Raw genomic sequence first — 17,536 nt, 5'->3', positions numbered from 1 at the left:
CCGTTAGGCACCATTATTTTACACATGACTTCTTTTCATTCAGCATAGCAACAGTAGATGGTTAACATGTTTCAGTTGCACATAGTGCAACATCTTGGACAAATTCTGATTTCAGACAGACACCAATTAAACACTCATGTTATGCTTTTGATGATCTGAGTCTTTAATTTTTCAGAGGCAAACTACAGTAGGGCTCGTTTGAGTGGTAAGGCTAAAGCAACTGACTGTAGACCAAAGTCAAGAAGTAAAGTCAGGAGAGGTACATCTGTGACAACCGAAATTCGGATACTAATGTCATTTTCCAACAGCAAGGCTCAGATCACCATGGCAGTGTTGCCATTGTTTATAAAAGGTTTCCTTTATAATGTAAAAAAAACATGTCTCCAACACCCACTCACAAACTGAAATAATTAGTGTGAACATTATACAATCAATAAATGAGAGAGAGCCTCAATCACATCATTCATTTATGCACTGTAGGCTACACATGAATTTTAGCAAGTTGGTTCCTGTTTCAATCATGTTTTTGGTCACATTTGCATGGGTCAAACAAAAACACTAACGATTGGTTGACAATAGAGCTGCCCACAATGCAGGTGATGGATGCAGGAGGAAGTTGGTGAAGAGCAACTGCAGAAACTTGGAGTCAAATCTTCATGACCTTTGATCACATGATTTTTGTCAAGTTCATGCAGTCGACATATAGACCCAAGTCAGAAATGTTTTAGCCCCAGAATGCAACACACTTTGAAAAGAGGTGACCAACAATTGTCACCGACTTGACCAACAATTGTCACCGACTTGACAACAGTGATCCCCTAGAAGGTGCCCACTATCTCCATAAAATGTCTCCCTCATGTGGATTAAATAAAACACAAGACAACAACCCATCACATCATCCTCTGATCGTCTACACTCTTTTGTGGAAGCATTTTTTCCAATTTTGTCTCAACTTTCATTGCAGTACACATCCACAAACACAGACACTCAAATGCAGCTGTTTAGATACTGTAGCTATGCATATATCTCCAGCCCTTTCAAACTCAACCTCTGCCAAATAGTGGTTTCCCTATTCCGTCTGATGTTTCCGCTTGGCACTCCATCCCTACTAATTATCCTTGATTCCAAGTCTTTGCCTTGAAAATTCCCATCCACTTTTTAAGGAATTTAGTTGGATCAACCGTTAAATTTTCTTTCTCTTTGGAGTGTGTTGTTTTCTTCTCCTGTTTCTTTCAGCACAGCAGGCAGACAATCTGTTCTTTTTTCTGGTCTTTTATATTCATGGTTTGGGGCTGCCTCAGGGCCTGGACAACTTGCTATCATTGACAGAAAAATGAATTCCCAAGTTTATAAAGACATTTTGCAGGAGAATGTAAGGCTATCTGTCCGCCAGGTCAACAGAAGTTTGGCGACGCAACAGGACAATGACCCAAAACACAAGTAAATCAACAACAGAATGGCTTGAACAGAAGAAAATACACCTTCTGGAGTGGCCCAGTCAGAGTCCTGACCTCAACCTGATTGAGATGCTGTGGCATGACCTCGAGAGCGGTTCACACCAGACATCCTAAGAATGTTGCTGAACTGAAACAGTTTTGTAAAGATGAATGGGCCAAAATTCCTCCTGACCGCTGTGCAGGTCTACAGAAAACATTTGTTTGAGGTTATTGCTGCCAAAGGAGAGTCAACCAGTTATTAAATCCAACATTTCACATACTTTTTCCACCCTATACTGTGAATGTTAACACGGTGAGTTCAATAAAGACATGAAAACGTATAATTGTTTGTGTTAATAGTTTAAACAGACTGTGTTTGTCTGTTGTTGTGACTTAGATGAAGATCAGATCAAATTTTATGACCAATTTATGCAGAAATGCAGGTAATTCCAAACGGTTCACATACTTTTTCTTGCCACTGTATTTAAAATATTTCAATTAATTACTCATATATTCAAAGTATTCTGATCTTTTATTTGAAAAGATAAGTAGTTGAATTTCTTTATATATTTGGAAATATACTTAAAGTATTTGAAAAACTCAAATACACTCTCATGAATTGACATAAGAATTTGAAAATACTGTCAAATAATACAATTTGGCAGACTATTTGGTTTTTACAAATAACCATTCAAATACAAAAATAAAAGTTATTGTTTTGGGCTGCGTATTTGAAAAATATTTTTATATACCAGACACTCAAATATCCTGTACATGTATTTGAACACAGGTCTGCACTTAAATGTAGCAAAATAGATCAAAGTGTATTGTAATATTTTGCATCGTATTGTTTCTTTGTGATTGCATTTGGAATCTTCAACTGTTATTTTTTCAGAAGACAGATTTCAATTCTTCTTTTTCTGTTAGACCCTCCATGCCCTGCCAGTCTTCTGAGGTCAGTCAGTTGTGATTGTAACCATCAGATCAGCGCCAACGCTGCCAAACTAGGCTAAAATCTCAGCGGTGAGTAGCCACTGAGCTGTGGTCAACTCGCAGATCGCAGATGGCAGACTTTCCCTCACATAAAGGGACACCATGCCCACCAGAACACACACATAGCCTACATAAGATTCAGGCAGAAAACAATACTGACTCCAAAACAGACACAATAACTGTCACAAAGCTAATTATTTACACTCATTTATTTGTTTATTTTACAACTCAGTTTTAGGATCAGGTTCTCCTGCCTGCTTCACCTCCTAAAAAGATGGAAAAAGTTTTTGAGAAGCAATATACATACATTAAATGGAGGCCACTCAGTATAATTTATTGCTGCTTTCTACATATTATCAAAGCCACTGAAACGTATACTGCGCCATAGATATGGGTTCAAATAGAATTTGTTTTTTTTCAAATACGTATTTACCTGCTCTTAATTGAGCTTGCCTGGCACAATGGAACCAATAGAATAGTCCAAAAAGTGCAAACCCTGTCCATCTGGCACTCCAGGCAGGCTCAATCAACCCTCAAAGGCATTTGAAAGAGAACCAATACTATTTGAACTCAGGTTTGTTTTGACCTCTGACCTTGAGATTGCCTAGTATGAGTGACTGGCAGAATTCCCGCACACGTTCGGTGGAGATCTCTCCCTCGGGCATGAGCCACTTCATATCTGAGTCGCGGTCGTAAATGCCCACGCGGGGAAGGTCACGTGACGTCAGGCCAAAGTAGCCCAGAGATTTCTCATTGGACTTCACCCCATGTACCAGCACAAACAGGAACTGTGACAAAAAAGTTATGGTAATATTCAGTAGAGCACACTGTAGCAAATACGTTTGGCAACAGAAACTAAAACTAAAATCTGTGATTTTATTGGACGAGACCAATGTCAAAATTAGTGCACTATATATAATATACAGTACATTGAGATTCTGGGACTCAAAACATCTGACTCCATTGATCCAATTTGCAAATTAAATTCAAGATTCAATTAAATAGTTGATTCAAGAGAACCAATTCCAAATAGGGGATTAGGGGCATTATCTCAAGATTTGAATCAAATGGCCGATATAACAGAGGTTTTGTTGAGTCGCTCTTTTCAGGTCCAGTTGCTGCTTGCCTGCTCTCACCTTCCCAACAAATTCTGGGGCCAGAGCTCCTAGCCGGTCCTTGAGCACTTCATAGTCACCACTCCCCCTGTTGATGAAGAGCAGGAGGTGTGCCTTCACCTCTGACTGGAACAGACCCACTGCTGTCTGAGAGGAGAGGAGAGAGAGAGAGCTATAGGAAATAGATATCAAAATAGGCGTGTGCCAGTACATTAACTGATTGTATAGTCTGGTTATATGACTGAACATGAAAGGCTAATAATACAAAGATGTGATGGCAAGATGTAATCATAACAAGGCTGGTATAACTGTTAATAATAGGTGCTGTTGTATAGAGAAGTGTGTAAGGTGTAAATGAACAGTGCTGTGGTCAGTGACTACCACTTGGTTGTACTCGGTGATGTAGCGAAGCTCGTTCATGGTGATAAAGCGAGCAAGGCCGTCTGCCTCCACTTTCTTGGTCTCAGAGAGCTGAAGGTTGTCTTGGTGGTTATCTGCCTGAACACACACACATAAATCACATTTTTCTGTTGATATTTTCTTGTAAATTTGTTGTCGAAGTAGTTGTAACGGGAGTCAAGCTGGTGATTTCTGATGGACAAAGTGAAAGGCGTGGTGTAGTAGTTTACTTTTCTGAAGATGGCGATAGTGTCAGACACGATGCTGAGTTTGGCCCATGCCTCCTTATCGCTGCACAGAGCCACAGGGATATGCTTCACAGTCTTAGCTGCCTCCACAAACTCCTTGTAGCCAAAAGTCTCATCTGAGGGAGTCTGAGAGAGAGAGGGAAAGAGATGGCGAGGGAGAGAGGGGGGGGCAGAGAGAGAGGGCAGACAGAGAGGGAGAGAGAATGTTCGAGTCTAATAACACTCACTACAGTGATATACTATTGAAGTCTGTTTTTGAGATTCAAATTGCCACTTAGCCCATGTGAATATCAGTGAATAATATTTTGGTCCCTTGTATTTGTCATACAATCATCCTCAAAGAATGTCTTGAAATAATATTTTGGTCCCCAGCAGGGACATGGCAGTCCACCATTTATCTCTCTCTCTCTCTCTCTCTCTCTCTCTCTCTCTCTCTCTCTCTCTCTCTCTCTCTCTTTCCCCTCCGCTCCCTATCTCTCTCCCCTCCACTCCCAATCTCTCCCTCTTTCTCTCTCCCACACTCCCTATCTCTCTCTCTCTCCTCCACTCTCGCTCTCTCCTTTATTCTCTCTCCTCCTCCACTCCTTTCTCTCTGCACCACTCCTTCTCTCCACCCTTCACCCACGCTCTGTTTACACTTGTTTACAGTGACCTCCTCTGTGCCAATTCCTCAGATGCGTCCTCATTTCCTTGTCCAGCGGCCTGCCGTCCGCCAGCTATCGTCCCCCGCACACTGAGTTTGGCCAAAGGGCTCGGGCCGCCGCTTGGCACTCTGGGACGGCCGCCTACTATCCCCAAGGCAACGCCAGCTAGTCACTTCCTGTGCCAAGTGTGTGGCCAGCCACAGGAAATAGTTTCTCGCCAAACCTGACAGCAGCTGGGACTGTAGCTATGAACAGTCAACAGTGCACAGAAAGGAATGCATGTTTTGTTTTTTTCTCATCTCAAATCTGAGTTATGATTTAATTTGCCCTCGGTTATATCTGGCTGGCCGCGTCCGGCCGCACGTTAGTGGAGTAGCGTCTAGCCAACGATGCTAAAAATCTGCTGTGGTTTTGTACCATCGTGATGTATCAACCTTACTCAGGCCTACAGTAGGTTACTGTACACGTTACATTTCCCTCCCTCCCCTCCCATCCTGCCCTTCTCACGCTTGTTTCCTGTCTGACCTCAAAGAACCCGATGACGACCACCTCGGAGGCTTCGATGAAGGCCTCGGCTGCAGTGACATCATTCACGGTTGGGAGGGCGCTGTCTGTAAGCAGAGAGAGAGAGGTGGGGGGGTTGATGGAATTAGTTGGACGAGCCCTAACCCAACTACCTACACTAGTTCCATCTCTTTAGAAACACGGAGAGGAAAAATGCATCAATCTGTAGAACGGCTCTCAGAAAGCCAGTCAAAGGCGCAATCCCAATGTCAATTTCAGCATACATTTATGAAGCAATGTATTGGGCATATATTCTAAGGGGTATACTAGTGTGCATATTGTAACATAGAGGTCAAAAAGATAGAAGAGAATATCAGACCATTCAGGAAGGACTTTAAAGAAAAGAAAACAGGAAATAAAGACTAAAAAGATAGATGTCTAGGAAATCGAAAAACATGTGCATGACCAAAGGCAAAGATATTCTTACCTTTAGCTATGACTGAGGCGGCCAGGAGGGAGAGAAACAGAGAGAGCGGCGGTATCATAACTGTATCAGCAGGCTGTAGACAAAGAAGAGCCTCAGAGAAGTTTGTCCGTTTTTGATTCTATGCCTGACGGTTGAGTTTTAGGCTGGAGTCTGTGTCCGTCGTGTCCCTCCTTCCGTCCCTCTGTACCTCAGGGTCTGCCACATGGCCGTTTCCTCGTGCTGCTGATTGGTGCCTGTATGAGAACCTGACAGGTGTTATTGATAGGTTAAGATCAGTGAGTGTTGGACTACGTGTCACCGTGTCAGTTCATGAGTGTGGCTGGGTGGGTGGGTGGGCGCACATACACACGTGTATGATTAAGAATGTACCTCCTAACCTGAGGATACCCATGCAAAATGTTTTTTTTTTAACTTCAGAATCTCAATATGAGAAAATCCCAAGCAGTCAAATCTGTCACATATTTTCAGCCTATACAGACACCTCACTCAACAAGGATGTATATCTCTAGTATTATCCAGATTGTACGGTACATAAATATCTGTAGTATCTAAATGGTCCAGTCAATTTGAAGTGGGCATATATTTTCTTTATCCCTTTTTCCCTACTCATTCTGTAATGTCCTGCTGTTCACCTAAATGACAGCATTATTTTTCTGACAGAGCAATGCCACTTGATAGGAATTCGATTTGTATGCATGCGTGTATGCCGTTCAAACTAATGCAGAGTTGGATGTGGCCCTCCTGTGGTGACTTGGTCACACTGCACTCTGAATCAGCAGGGTGTGTATACCTACCGGTGACACTGGTCTGGCCATAGTGGTGACACTGGTCTGGCCATAGTGGTGACATTGGTCTGGCCATAGTGGTGACACTGGTCTGGCCATAGTGGTGACACTGGTCTGGCCATAGTGGTGGCACTGGTCTGGCCATAGTGGTGACACTGGTCTGGCCATAGTGGTGACACTGGTCTGGCCATAGTGGTGGCACTGATCTGGCCATAGTGGTGACACTGGTCTGGCCATAGTGGTGACACTGGTCTGGCCATAGTGGTGACATTGGTCTGGCCATAGTGGTGACACTGGTCTGGCCATAGTGGTGACACTGGTCTGGCCATAGTGGTGACACTGGTCTGGCCATAGTGGTGGCACTGGTCTGGCCATAGTGGTGACACTGGTCTGGCCATAGTGGTGGCACTGGTCTGGCCATAGTGGTGGCACTGGTCTGGCCATAGTGGTGGCACTGGTCTGGCCATAGTGGTGGCACTGGTCTGGCCATAGTGGTGACACTGGTCTGGCCATAGTGGTGGCACTGGTCTGGCCATAGTGGTGGCACTGATCTGGCCATAGTGGTGACACTGGTCTGGCCATAGTGGTGGCACTGGTCTGGCCATAGTGGTGGCACTGGTCTGGCCATAGTGGTGACACGCAACAGGCAGCTGTTTGGTCTGACTGACCCTAGAGAATTAGCCAACCAGCTATTTTAGTATCCAACGGACACGCAACAAACCAAACCTTTATGCAACATGTTTATCAGAGACATCTTTGGTAGATGTATTAAGGAAGCAGGATAAGTATTTTAGATTGTTGAATATGTAGTGTGATTTATTTATTTAAAATAAAGTTTCAATTAAAAGCAATTTGAGGATTCCAAGAGAAAATGTCTGCTGAAAATTTGAGAATTTGTTTAAGGTGTATAGATTTTCTGTATTATAGAGTCTGAGTACACAAACTACCGCAAAGTACAGTACACTATGTGCCATTTAAAAATGAACCAACGTGCGGCTTAAAGGAATACTCCATTCAAAAATTATCTTTTGGTATTTTTTACATTAGTCCGCTGTTGAACTAACTTGCAAAACACATCCTCATGATTATGTGGCAAGTTACAATTATCTTTTTGAAAGTCCTATGTCTTCAAAACTTGATCGCTGACATTCAAAGCCTTTTGGGACTAATGAAAAAAATACCAACATTTCATTTTTGAGGAAATTATTCCATTAAAATGAAAGCAGTTCCCACATTTCAAAAGATTGCCCTCTAATACCAGAGTCATCTGTGTCACAGTCCTCCTAGATGTTTCATAAACAGCTTGTAACCAGCTTAAGACATGTCATAGTGAGGGCAATTTGCCAGGTGTGGACTGTCCTCAATCTAAAGGGAATCCTCCTTGGTTAGTGCAACCCAGGATCCCTGGGACATCCCTACCCTAAACCCTAACCTTAACCATTACCGTAACCTTCCTTAACCATAACCATAGCCTCAACCATTTTTTATGTCAACTTCAGTGGGGTAGAGATATACCGAAGATCCCGGAAAGCAAGGACCAATCCTCCTTAGTGATGAGTTGTGGGACATCCCTATCAGCAATAACCTAAGTGACCATGTAGAGTTCTCACAACTAGATATGAAGAGAAATAATTAGATTTTACCATATTTTTACTTGTTTATAATATTGTAAAACAATTGAACTGTAGAATTATTAACATGTACTCTGAAAAAATTTGGAAAACAAATATATCAATATATAGAGTACCAGTCAAAAGTTTAGATACACGTACCCATTCAAGGGCTTTTCTTTATTTTTACTATTTTGTACATTGTACAATAATAGTGAAGGCATCAAATCTATGAAATAACACATGTGGAATCATGTAGGAACCAAAAATGTGTTAAACAAAAAGAAAACAAACTCAACATCAAGTCTCTATGGTAAGGTATCATTGTTGTTCCTGAAAATAAAAATGGGAGTTCATTTCATATTATCCACGACTGTAGCGTGTGTTGCTTGCCACATTCCGAGTGCTTCATGTCCCTCTTACATACTGTAACTTCCTGTATCTACACTACAGTATAGTAAACATGTAGGTATAATCTGTTGGTTGTGCACTATCTTGCAATGTCAACTGAATGATGAAGGTTGATGATGTCAAGTATTGTGAAATGTGTCAATGTTGGCTTAGCTTTCTTTGACGATGTGAACTTGTGAATTTATAGCAAAAGATCCCTCAACATGCTCTAGTTACATCTCATATCGGGTCTCAAGCAGGCCCTCTCTCCAATCAATATAGGAGAAAGTTACATACACATATCCCATGTTTCTGAACAAGTGCTTAATATCAGATAATAAGTAACCTGATGAATAAGGGTTGAAACGCCGCCAATAAAAACCTCATAAGAGCATAGATTGCAGTGTTCTAAGTTTCCATTTACCTTTTGTCTCTTTCTAACCACCTCAATGTCTGCAATGTATGCATGGGGCTCCCGAGTAGCGCCGCGGTCTAAGGCACTGCATCTCAGTGCTAGAGGCGTCACTACAGACCCTGGTTCGATTCCAGGCTGTATCACAACCGGCTGTGATTGGTAGTGCCATAGGGCGGCGTACAATTGGCCCACCGTCGTCCGGGTTAGGGTTTGGCCGGGGTAGGCCGTCATTGTAAATAAGAATTTGTTCTTAACTGACTTGCCTAGTTTAATAAAAAATAAATACATGTGAATCTACTGTATGTTGGCCTGTATGTGTATATTATTAACAGAGTATTAGTGACAGTGCCATATTAAGCCAGTAAGGCTTCTTAAGAGCTAAACTCATGAGAGCCCAGAAACTTATGTTGTGTCACAGCATCACTCATGTCCTCAGACGGTCTCCACTCTCTTTGGCATATCTCTGTATGATCTCAAATGTATGTACAGTATCTATATGTATCTATGTATCCATAGCTGCATGATCTCATATGTATGCACAGTATCTATATGTTATGTATCTATATATCCAAAGCTGCATGATATCCTTCCCCCAACTGTGTTGACCTCAAACTCCAATTCATCAATGTTTTGCTCTGAGTTAACACACTCATTGTTCAATGTTTCTGAGAAACTCTACTCCACTTGGCTGATCTCCTCCTCAATTATTCCCACTTTTTCACTCCTCCTTTTGCCTCTGATGTTATTTCACAGTCTAGTGAATCAAAAGGTTTCCTACCACTACAGTCCCAGAGTAATCTCTAGCTTTTGGAAACAAATGCTTTGTTAAAGGCCTTTGCTGTAAACTGGCCAGGGTGTTTAAAAACATGTTGTAAAATCTTAACACTGAAATACTGCCAAAAACATTTGGAATGAGATGAGGAAAATGAGAGAGTTGGAGTGGAGGGAAGACAGAGACAAATTAATGTTCAAATTCGTGCATCTTCTGACTTTCTTGTCTGGGAGAGAAAGAGAGAAGGATGAGAAAAGTGAAAGCTGATTCATGGTGACAGAGTTTGAATTTATAAACACCTGTAATCTGAGAAAGAGATGATGACTGGACAGATAGATGGATGGATGGATGGGTGATGAAAGAGGCACACGTGAGAGCATTAATATGGCTTTATCACTGATACTCTGAGAGAGTTAATAATACACACAGGCTCGGGTGTTCAGTCCCAAGGTAGGTTAAGCATCTCAACAGGCAGAGATGAATCCAGAAGGTGATGATGGGTAAACACACCTGACAACAGCCAGGTACAACATGAGATGATGGTGATGGCACATTCGCCGCGTATTTATATTTTTAAAGCTCTCTACTTGTCAGTTCCAAATGGGACATTATTTGTATTTTTACCTTAACATGGAAGATAGAATTCAAAGCATGCAGTGCACGGAATGACATTCAGATTAACTGGAATGGCATTCACTCTCATGGGATGGGTGGCCAAAAATAACTAACTTAAAGCCACACCCCCAATAAACCACGAATATGACCGCATTGAGGCATATGTCACTGTGCTTCTATGGCAGTAAGCACCATGCCACTGCAAACAAGACAGTTCATAATCCATTGTCTTTATCACAGTCGACTTCCGCCGAAGTCGGTCCCTCTCCTTGTTCGGGCGGCGTTCGGTGGTCGACGTCACCAGCCTTCTAGCCATCGCCGATCCACTTTTCATTTTCCATTTGTTTTGTCTTACACACCTGGTTTCAATTCCCCAATTACTTGATCATTATTTAACCCTCTGTTCCCCCATGTTTGTTTGTGAGTAATTGTTTATTGTATTGCGATCTGTATTTGTGGCCTTGTATTTATACAACGTGTATTGTGATATTATTGAGTAAAATTGCTTTCATTACTCATATCTGCTGTCCTGCGCCTGACTTATCTCACCAGCTATACACAGACGCTTTACAGACACACCTATATTTTAGCTTTCATTTACTTTAAGAATGCAACATTTTCATCTCTACCTCATGGCAAAATGTGTAGAATTGCAGGAAGTTAGCTGTGACACGTCTGCCTTTAACACTATGACATGGGGATACAAATTGAACAAACATAGTTACGTCACAATCATTTATTAGCCATATGTGTAAAGTACAAGCAGCATAATACCCTGCGTCCCACTGCTGGCTTACCTCTGAAGCTAAGCAGGGTCAGTTCAGGGCCCGATTTCCCGATAGCGTTTGAACTTAGGCTTACCTACCTCTTTCCTGCAATGGCCGAAGATGTAACATACATTTCCAAAAACACCACGCAGAGAGAGCGTTCGCTAAGCGCGTCGATGAGTCATGTGTCGATACTGATAGGATAGCTTTCTCCATTCAAATCTTACCTTAAAGCTGCAATATGTAACTTTTTAGAAATCGGTAAATCTGTTCTATGTGCGCTATTTCTATGCTTCCCATTCTTAAGTTTAGTTTTTGTGTCTTTTACCTTCGGCTTTGTACACCTGCTTCAAACAGCTGAAAATACAATATTTTTGGTTATGGAAAATATATTTCACAGCGGTTTAGATGGTACAATGATTCTCTACACAATGACTGTTTGTTTTGTCAGATAAACTGAAATTAGGTGAACCATTAGAATTTTAGCAACCAGGAAATGGCGGAGCAATTTTTGCATATTGCACCCTTAACATTAGAATTATTCCACAATACTGACAATGGATCAGCTCCTAGAAAGACACAGTATTACCACCTATGGCTGCAAAGATTGAGGGGACTTATTCTAATGCTTACCCTATAATAATGCACTAAATCAAGATTTGGGACATCATTGCGCACATGTTATGCTGTAAATAAGAATTTGTTCTTAACTGACTTGCCTAGTTAAATAAAGGTTAAATAAAAGAAATCATGAAATACATTAAGACAAATTACTTTTGGGACCCTGGTCAGTCCCTAGATGGGAGACCAGATGCCTCTTCCCTCTGGTCTTAGGAGATTCCAATGCCCAGGGCTGTGAGGGGGACATTGTCCTGAGTAGGGTGCCGTCTTTCGAATGGGACATTAAATGGGTGTCCTGACTGTCTGTGGTCATTAAAAATACCATGGCACTTATCGGAAGAGTAGGGGGTGTTAACCCCGGTGCGGTACCCTGGACAAATTCCCAACCTGGCACCTTTCAATCATGACCACCTAATCATCGCCCTCATTCCCAATTGGCATATATCACTCCTCACCTCTCCACCATGACAGGTGATGTGTGGTGAGCGTTCTGGCACAAAGTAGTTGCCATACATCACCCAAGTGGGTGCTACACATTGGTGGTGGAAGAGGTGATTTTTCCCCCTTGCTATGTATAGCGCTTTGAGCAGTGAGCACCTACTGTAGGTGGATCAAAGGCGCTATATAAACGCAATCTATTATTATTATTATTATTATTAGAAGTTACAATGAGTATACAATACAACAACAACAAAAATTCCATGGATCTTATCCATTGATGATGTAAATTCATTCATGATGAAGGTTCATTTTACACTCAGTAACTTGTATAAATAGCTTTTGAAACTCAATTTACTGTCATTACTGCGGTTCCCTGGTGTTGTCTCTGAAGTCATCACAGTTGGTTTGAGGTAAAAGCTGATCTGTAGATTACAAAGCCTCACCGTCTTCTGAGTTATTAACAGGCGAAGGCAAATTTACGTCCCAAATGCTACCCTATTCCCTACATAGTGCAGTACTTTTGATCAGACCACCGGGTTCTATTCAAAAGGAAGGCACTACGTAGGGAATAGGGTGCCATTTGGGACTCAGGCAGAGCCTACCAGAAGAAAGACAAGGGAAAGGGGGATATCAAATGGAGGCAGCCAATCTTGGCTCAGGATTACGAAGGAGGGAGGAGCATGGATTAAAGCCAGGTTAGGGCAAGAGTTAAATCTGTCTAAATGTTCTCCCTAAACAGAAGTTATATAACATTTAACCCACTAGTGCTGGAGGACTTCTGTACTGAACACCATTGGTGTTGGGAGACTCACTCCACACCCATGTGGTACAGATGTTTACCTTGACAGAGTTTACCTGTTTACCTATTGACCTTTTATTTCAGTATTTGCACTGTCTCTATGCACACTCTCAGGGCCCTATACACTCGCACACACTGTCACTCCAACACACACACACACACACACACACAAACGCTCACTCCATCATGTGCTCACTCACAGATAATATGCACATACATTAATACTGACTCTACCCACTAGCACATCCACTCACATACAAGCTGCTGCTACTCTGTTAATCTCATATCCTGTTGCCTAGTCACCTTACCCCTATACATATCTACCTCCATCACTCCAGTATCCCTGCATATGTAAATATGATATTGGAATTGAGTTCTAAATATTTGCTGTATATACAATACCAGTTAAAAGTTTGGACACACCTACTCATTCCAGGGTTTTCTTTATTTGTACTATTTTCTACATTGTAGAATAATTGAAGACATCAAAACTATGAAATAGCACATATGGAATCATGTAGTAACCTAACAAGTGTTATATATATTTTATATTTGAGTTTATTCAAAGTAACCACCCTTTGACTTGATGACAACTTTGCACACTCTTGGCATTCTCTCAACTAGCTTCATGAGGTAGTCACCTAGAATACATTTCAATTAACAGGTGTGCCTTGTTAAAAGTTAATATGTGGAATTTATTTCCTTCTTAATGTGTTTGAGCCAATCAGTTGTGTTGTGACAAGGTAGGGGTGGTATAGATAAAATAGCCCTATTTGGTAAATGACCAAGTCCATATTATGAACAGCTCAAATAAGCGAAGAGAAAGACAGTCCATCATTACTTTAAGATATGAAGGTCAGTCAATGCGGAACATTTCAAGAACTGAAAGTTTCTTCAAGTGCAGTCACAAAAACTATCAAGCGCAATGATGAAACTTGCTCTCATGAGGATGGCCACAGGAAAGGAAGACCCAGAGTTACCTCTGCTGCAGAGAATAAGTTCATTAGTGTTACCAGCCTCAGAAATTGCAGCCTAAATAATGCTCCACAGAGTTCAAATAACAGACACATCTCATTACCAATTGTTCAGAGGAGACTGTGTGAATCAGGTCTTCATGGTCAAATTGCTGCAAAGAAACCACTACTAAAGGACATCAATAAGAAGAAGAGACGTGCTTGGGCCAAGAAACACGAGCAATGGACATTAGACCGGTGGAAATCTGTCCTTTGGTCTGATGAGTCCAAATTAGCGATTTCTGGTTCCAACCGCTGCGTCTTTGTGAGACGCAGTGTAGGTGAACTGATGATTTCCGCATGTGTGGTTCCCACCATGAAGCATGGAGGAGGAGGTGTGATGGTGTGGGGGTGCTCTGCTGGTGACACTGTCTGTGATTTATTTAGAATTCAAGGCACACTTAACTAGCATGGCTACCACCGCATTCTGCAGCGATATGCCATCCCATCTGGTTTGGGCTTAGTGGAACTATCATTTGTTTTTCAACAGGACAATGGCCCAACACACCTCCAGGCTGTGTAAGGGCTATTTGACCAAGAAGGAGAGTGATGGAGTGCTGCAGCAGATGACCTGGCCTCCACAATCACCCGACCTCAACCCAATTGAGATGGTTTGGGATGAGTTGGACCGCAGAGTGAAGGAAAAGCAGCCAACAAGTGCTCAGCATATGTGGGAACTCCTTCAAGACTTTTGGAAAAGCATTCCAGGTGAAGCTGGCTGAGAGATTGCCAAGAGTGTGCAAAGCTGTCATCAAGGCAAAGGATGGCTACTTTGAAGAATCTTGATTTGTTTAACACTTTTTTAATTACTACATGATTCCATGTGTGATATTTCATAGTTTTGATGTCTTCACTATTATTCTACAATGTACAAAATAGTAAAAAAATAAAGAAAAACCCTTGAATGAGTAGGTGTGTCTAAACTTTTAACTGGTACTGTAGAATGCTTACTTAGCGTTTTTCGTATTTCTTATTCTTATTACTATTCTTTTTTGTAATACATTGTTATTGATTATTGCATTGTTGGGCTTTGAGTTTGTAAGAAAGACATTTCAATGTACTTGTGCATGTAACATTAAAACTTGAAACTTGATGTTGTAAAGTCTGCTTCCAACTCACACCCTCAAACACGTAGATCCCCTTAACACAGCTTACTTTCCAGACCACTTTCCGGCTCACACTCTCAAACAGCTAGATCCCCTGAATGCAGCTCCCTCTCCAGATCCCAATCACCTGAATTCTGATCACCTGTTCACTCACCTGTATGTCATTATCACACACTATTTAGTTCAGTTCTTTGCACCCCATCACTGTGAGGTATTGTTTGTTTTGTGACACATGTCTTTTGGAGCACTGTGTCCTGTGAGTTACTCCTCCAATGTATGATCGTTTTTGCCTGCATTACTAACGACACCTTTTGACTATTCCCTGCCTGATTTCCTTTTCCTATCTACCTATTGCCTGATCTCCTGGACTACATTACTAGCCTTTTCCCCTGTACTGTTGCCCTTTTGGACCCCCTGTGTATGAACTTCTCCCTGCCCCTGGACCCAGCTACCTGCCTCCTCCTGTGGTATTTGCAATAAACACCTGCTGCGCCCTGCGCTTGAAACCAGCTCTCTGTCTCCCATCGTGTTCATTACAGATGTAGGACCTTAATTTGAGCCAGTTTGCTACAGCAGGAAAACAATCCTGCAGCAACAGGAAATGTGAATTATTATGTGGATTATAATTTATGGACATTTTTGTATCGGTTGATAGAATTTTCAAAAGGGAAAATCAAGTCTGAAATGTCGAAGGGGATTTTTTATTTATTTATTCCCTACATTGCAGGAAAGTTCTAATTAAGATCCTTCGTCTGTAAAACTAGTCCCGAGAACCAGGGAGTCATTGATTTCCACAACAAGGCCCCAGTCTACATGGAGATTGTGCAGACAATATTATGTAAGACATTAGAAGACACCCTTCAATGAATAAATTACATTGAGTTGCTATGGGCAGGTTGCTGGAAATGTATCTGTTTTGTTTCATTGCATTACAACAACGACGGCAAGAACAGGTAAAGACCATAAACAAACTGACCTAACACAAAGTTGGTTGTCTAACACATATACAGTGCATTCGGAAAGTATTCAGACCCCTTGACTTTTTCCATATTTTGTTATGTTACAGCCTTATTCTAAAATGGATTAAATCAACAACAAAAAATCATCACTCTACACACAATACACCATAATAACAAACAAAAACAGGTTTTTCTAAATTTTTTCAAATTTATATGTATATTGTTTACTGAAATATCACATTTCATAAGTATTCAGACCCTTTACTCAGGACTTTGTTGAAGCACCTTCAGCAGCAAGTACAGCCTCAAGTCTTCTTGGGTATGACGCTACAAGCTTTGCACACCTGTAAGCACTGTCAGGTTGGATGGGGAGTGTCGCTGCACAGCTATTTTCAGGTCTCTCCAGAGATGTTCCATCGGGTTCAAGTAAGGGCTCTGGCTGGGCCACTCAATGACATTCATAGACTTGTCCTGAAGCCACTCCTGTGTTGTCTTGGCTGTGTGCTTAGGGTCGGTGTCCTGTTGGAAGGTGAACCTTCGCCCCAGTCGGAGGTCCTGAGTGCTCTGGAGCAGGTTTTCATCAAGAATCTCTCTGTACTTTGCTCCATTCATCTTTCCCTTGATCCTGACTAGTCTCCCAGACCCTGCTACTGAAAAACATCCACACAGCATGATGCTTCCACCACCATGCTTCACGGTAGGTATGGTGCCAGCTTTCCTCCAGACGTGATGCTTGGCATTCAGGCCAAAGTGTTCAATAATGGTTTCATCATACCATACTGCAGAGATGGTTCTCCTTCTGGAGCTTTGTCAGAGTGACCATCGGTTTCTTGGTCACCTCCCTGACCAAGGCCCTTCTCCCCCGATTTCTCAGTTTGGCCTGGTGGCCAGCGCAAGAAAGAGTCTTGGTGGTTCCAAACTTCTTCCATTTAAGAATGATGGAGGCCACTTCGTTCATGGGGATCTTCAATGATGCAGACATTTTTTGGTACCCTTCCCCAGATCAATCATGCCTCGAAGCTCAACAGATAATTCCTTCAACCTAATGGGCATGGCTTGGTTTTTGCTCTGACATGCATGTCAACTGTGGGACCTTATATAGACAGGTGTGTGCCTTTCCAAATCATGTCCAATCAATTGAATTTATCACAGGTGTCGCAACTTCCGCCGAAGTCGGTTCCTCTCCTTGTTCGGGCGGCGCTCGGCGTCGCCAGTCTTCTAGCCATCATCGATCCACTTTTCATTTTCCTTTTGTTTTGTCTTGTCTTCCCACACACCTGGTCTCATTTCCCTCATTACATGTTGTGTATTTAACCCTCTGTTCCCCCCATGTCTTAGTGCGGAATGGTTTATTGTAAGTGCATGTGCACATTTTCTCTGGTGCGCGACGGGTTTTGTACCCATTTGTTTGTTGTTC

At 41.9% G+C, this 17,536-nt stretch overlaps 1 protein-coding gene across 1 annotated transcript; it reads right to left on the bottom strand.

The window, feature by feature from the left end:
• Positions 1 to 2,623: 2,623 nt before the first annotated feature.
• erp27 (Endoplasmic reticulum resident protein ERp27) lies at positions 2,624 to 5,941 on the bottom strand (the record flags this gene model as incomplete). The annotated part of the gene is given in 7 exon segments (NM_001146371.2): positions 2,624 to 2,695; positions 3,023 to 3,217; positions 3,566 to 3,691; positions 3,926 to 4,042; positions 4,174 to 4,317; positions 5,361 to 5,446; positions 5,827 to 5,941. Coding segments are annotated over 7 exon segments (771 nt in total). The 5' UTR covers positions 5,885 to 5,941.
• Between the last annotated feature and the right edge of the window lie 11,595 nt (positions 5,942 to 17,536).

This window comes from Salmo salar, chromosome ssa12 (genome assembly GCF_905237065.1).
Source record: "Salmo salar chromosome ssa12, Ssal_v3.1, whole genome shotgun sequence".
Classification (NCBI taxonomy): domain Eukaryota; kingdom Metazoa; phylum Chordata; class Actinopteri; order Salmoniformes; family Salmonidae; genus Salmo; species Salmo salar.
This window is presented reverse-complemented; position numbering and strand designations above follow the sequence as displayed.